Source organism: Phaethon lepturus, unplaced genomic scaffold (genome assembly GCF_000687285.1).
Source record: "Phaethon lepturus isolate BGI_N335 unplaced genomic scaffold, ASM68728v1 scaffold16492, whole genome shotgun sequence".
NCBI lineage: Eukaryota > Metazoa > Chordata > Aves > Phaethontiformes > Phaethontidae > Phaethon > Phaethon lepturus.
Window position 1 is genome coordinate 9,916 of NW_010522756.1, and position 4,860 is coordinate 14,775.

Here is a 4,860-nt window from a genome sequence, read left to right on the forward strand (position 1 = left end):
GGATTCCTTCATGTCAGCCCCAGGGGATTTGAAATATAGAAGATATCATCTCTTGCTGAGACAATGTAAGCTGCTTAATTTGTAGATGCTGGGCTGCACAGCACATGTCCAACTCTGGCTGTCTATCAAGAGGGAGTTGCAATCACACAGCAGCCTAGATCAGTTTGCTGGGAGTCTAATAGTGAACTCTAGATCAAAGATTCAAGAAGCAAGTCATCCTTTTGAGAAGAGAACAGCTGAAAAGGACAAGTAATAGATACAGAATGGCAGTCCTCACTCGCATCAGCAAAGGCACTGGGGCCTTGTGGTGTTTCCAATGTTGTATTCCACATTGTGTTCCCTATATTCCAGGTATCCAATAGTTTATTCTGCTGGGATGACCTCTGTGAGGTGTTTCATCCCATGTCAAGAAATTAACCTCATTTTTAATGGAGAGAAAATGCCACTACAGACACATTTGTTAAACCAGAGGAAAACTTTTTTGCAGCCCTCTCAACATACCTGAATGGATTCCTGCTCTTATCTTTATGAGGGTGTTGGGCTTGTGTGGGATCTTAAAAGTCTTGCAGACATCCAGAAGGTCTAGAGCCATGCTTGCAATCTCCCCAGCATGAAGAATCCCATTCTCTTTGGGTACCCCCGACACCACCATATCTTAACACAACAATGCACGTGTGTTAACCTTTAGCATTACACATAGATTTAACAAAGGATGCTGCCTAAGTTAGAAAAAAAATAATAAGCCCTATTCCTTCATATTCTGCAGTGCAGTTGTGCCTGCTGAGCAGAGAAAGCCAGAAACAAATGAAGGAGGCAACAGCTCATGTGTGTAATTACCCTAGCTCTGAAAAGTGTTGGATTTCCTTCTTATTTTTCCATAAGATTTATTCCCTCTTACCCTTTCTTCCTCCCTCCCTCCACTGAGGATGTCCCAAGTGGGACAGGTAGTGGGAAAGCGGCTGTTCAATACCTTTTGTCTTTGGGTAGATATTATAATGCAAGATGATGATTCCCACTAAGTATTGTCCTATGCTTCCTGCACTGACTCTTACTGTGTAGAAGAGACAGGTCTCTTCAGGATCCCTCAGGTGCATTTGTTCAGGAATTTTGTGCTCCAAAATGTGCTCAACCATGCCACAGAAAAAAAGAGTAGGGTTTTTTCACATCTCTTACAGGATTTCCTGTCTGTCTTATCCAAAAATCCTGACAGATTATGCCAGGTTTTTGATGGAACTCAGTTTTAATGGTAGTCAATCCCCAGCAGATTCCCATGGTAGCAAATAGAAAGCCATTTTCCTAAAAATCCAAAAAGAAGAGGCAGCCAGCCCCCATGGAGTATTAGGAAAGAGAATGGTCTTTGCAAAAAAGACAGAGATACTAAAGCTTATGGAATGGCATCTGTGCTCCTGTAAAAAGTAAATTTTTCATCTGTATTCCTGTGAAACAGAAGTTGTCAACTGGGATTAATCTGTTGCCAAGGATTAAAGTCAGACTTTACAGGTCATAGGAACCAAATGAACAGCAGTGAATTTACTCAACTAATTTGTCCCTTCCACAACTTTCAGTTGTAGTAATGATGAAAGGTATGCAAGGCAAATGTTCCCAAAGTTTGCTAGTGCTCTGCTGGGACTTCTACCTTGACTGTTTTGTGTGGTCTTCCCAGTGGTAATAAGCTTTCCAAATCTCCTTCATTTGATCTTCCTTGTCATCACAGCAGTCTCCCTCCTGATGAAATACCCATGCCCCATCATTGTTCACAGCTCAAGGAACTTACAGGCATCTCCTATTGTCTCCACTTTATAGACATCATAGTTATCTATTATTTCATCAAAAGTGGTATAAAGCTTGTTCAAGAGATCTACCACTTGGTAAGGTGTGCTGCTGCTGGACAGCTGAGTGAAGCCAACAATGTCACTGTTAAAACACAACCAAAAGAACATACTCATCCACTGTCTTAACCATTGCAGACTGGTTATCATAAGCACACAGTAGTAATTTCTCAGTGGAACTACCTCAACCTTCTATTTTTCATTATTTCTTTCACTAAGGATCTTACAGATAGTTTTGTTTTCAAATATTTGCTTAAACTGAAAACAGACTCCTTCCATTTAAAAGGATTGACTGACCTAAGTCTTTTTGTTTACCAATGCAGTAAACCACTTTTTACAGATAGACTTTAATCTGCAACAGGTTAAGTAGTCTTCAATTTTGGGTTATGTACAAGTGAAGAAAGAGAACTTAATATCTGTCCATTTATGACAAGTGAAGACATGCAATTTATGTGTTGCTTCATGCACACTTAACAAGTCAAAGACTGCAATCCATGTGTACTCTAAGGATAGACAATTTTCCTTTACAAATGTTGGAACCTTTACTTAGGCCTATCTTATTAAACATACATGCATGTGTGTGTAATACACATAAAATGACATGCTGCTGTGTGTTAGAGCTCCACAGTAATATAATTTTCTATTTAAGTAATTATAATGAAAAAAGGAGAGGTGTGAGAATTTTGAAAGACACTTATTTGCAGAGTCAGATGTTTCCAGCTGGTATGATAAATGGCAGTTTAGATGGAAATTCTTTACTCATGTAGGATTTTCACCTCCACTAGAAGCCTATAAGTTTCTTCAGTAAGAATCAGTTCTAGTCCTATCTTTCATTTTTGTTTACCTGAAAAAGATGGTGGCACTTAAGTAACTTTGAGCTTGTGCATGTTTTCCTTGCCTGAGATCATCTGCTACTTGCTTCGGCAACATACCTGTTGTGGAAAAAGCATTCTTACTCTTTTGCCATGGATAAAAGCACACAATAAACAGAACATGTTTGTTTAAAGGTATAAAAGCAATGTTCGTAAATGTGAAATATTCTGAAGGCAAAAGCACTCTTTAGCATCAAAATCTGCTCTGCTGTAATGTGAGAATTCACAGTAAATCTCAAGTCCAGATTTCTCAGATGACCCATAACTTTTAGTTCAAATAAGCCAATGTCTATGCATTCCAAGTCAGAGTAAGGCCGGATTCTAATAGTGTGACTTCGGATATTACTAACTCCTTCTTTCTCAGCTCTTTGCTAGTGTTTCTCTTCTCTTCTCTGATTTTTTTGATCTTCTTTATTTTTCCTATCCTGCACTTTCACAGCCTTTTCCTTTTTCTCTCCTATGTGTTATACCTGTTCCCTTAGCCCTTTTTTCTTGTGGAATTCCAGAAGATCAACAGTAAACTCAGTACAAAGGCAATTCCTCAATATTTATAACTATACAGAAGGACTGCCAAGCAAGATCAAAGTGAGAACACTATGGATTCATAGCTCTCAGGTGAGTGCACTGACTTTTAGGCGGAAAATACAAAAAATAGCTAAATATCTTTCCAGCTTTGCAAGGAACAAGTATATTAATTCATTGCCAATTAAATGTTGTCTATTAACCAATCATCTATCAAAGAGTTTCTGTTTGTAATTAGACAGTTAAAATCAAATTATTATTGAGAAAAATATCCAGTATTTTTGCTACATAACTTACTATACAACAGACGATCAGTCTTCTGTTTTTCATACATTAAATCCTGGGTTCTCTCAGAAACCAGTATCTCCAGATGTTTGCTATATTTCTCCATCTAAATAACATAGAGAATTGCATAAAATAATCCTTTACTGAAACAGATTCATAGTTAGATAGAATTTAAGCATTTGAATGATTCTGCTTTGAAATGGTTCAGAGAAGCAAAGGCTCAGGTCTGAGAGAGCTAATTATTTCTTACAGAATCCAAAGATCAGATTTCTCCCTAGGAAAATTTAGTATTCTAGACTTGACATTGTTGCTTACACTTAAGAGGGCAGAAGCCAGTTCCAGACTTTTCTAAGTCCATGTAAACATTAAAGGTCCAATCCAATGCAGAGACCAAGTTGCATACATGGATTAAAATACCTTACCAAAACCAAAGTTATCTAAGTTTCAATCTTTTATCAAAAGCTCACTGTTGAGCTCTGCTGTTTCAGAAGCTATCCTGCTATGCTATGCTATGCTTTTTGCATCCTTGCTCTCTGTGAGGCAACAGATTGTGCAGGCAGGAACCTCTTTTTGCTGCTGATGGGCTTAAGATACTCTGCCCAAAATGCATCTGTAAACATGTTATTTGTGGCACGCAGGGATTCTATACCCTCAGTACTGTAAGACTGCCACCGAGCCACTGGAGAAGGGGAATATAGTTTCCTGCAAGTGCTTTAAAAACCAAACAACATTTGACTGAAGAAATAAAAGTTTTCAGCCCCAAAGAAATTGAGAAAGTTAAGAAAAACTGACAGAAATGGAATGAGAAGGAAAGCTGGGACTCAAGCAGAACTGCAGCTACAATCACCCTACCAGAGGTGAATGAATGACTGTGGATTTTCTCATCAAACAAGGGGTATGAGATCAAAAAACACACCTGAAGGATAGAGGTGAAAGTTACTGCAAGTGAGCAGATTGACTTGGACTGGAGTAAAAAACTTAATTTACCAGAGTCATCATCATGTCAACAGGGCTAACTTTATTAGGATTCATCTTGTGTAACATTTTCTTGACTTGTTCAAATGTAGGCCTTTGGGCTGGATTATTTTTTCTGCACCTTCTGATTAGCTGCAGCAGGGAGAGAGTGAGAAAATCAAAGAGCCTTTTGTCATTCCAAGCACAGGCAGTGTTTCAAATTAATACTACTGTTTTCTTGGTGCAAACTGCCCATATGAAGCCCTATCTGAAGCTGGTGAAAAGTGGCAGGGCTATGTTGAGGACTCCAGAGTCCTACAGATTTATGCTGAATGAAGGATGCTAGTTCATGAAAATACTGCTGGGGAAAATCATGAATTACATGCTCACATTCCTGC

The 4,860-nt window shown here is 38.6% G+C and overlaps 1 protein-coding gene across 1 annotated transcript in view; it reads right to left on the reverse strand.

Moving 5' to 3' along the window:
• LOC104616791 (atrial natriuretic peptide receptor 1-like) overlaps positions 1 to 4,860 on the reverse strand; it is a 37,511-nt gene that overhangs the window by 3,714 nt on the left and 28,937 nt on the right. The window contains exons 16-20 of the mRNA XM_010281920.1: positions 4,496 to 4,615; positions 3,521 to 3,614; positions 2,674 to 2,761; positions 1,775 to 1,914; positions 502 to 654 (exon numbers count right to left, since the gene is read on the reverse strand). Coding sequence (XP_010280222.1) covers positions 502 to 654; positions 1,775 to 1,914; positions 2,674 to 2,761; positions 3,521 to 3,614; positions 4,496 to 4,615 — 595 coding nt within the window. The remainder of the gene's footprint in view (positions 1 to 501; positions 655 to 1,774; positions 1,915 to 2,673; positions 2,762 to 3,520; positions 3,615 to 4,495; positions 4,616 to 4,860) is intronic.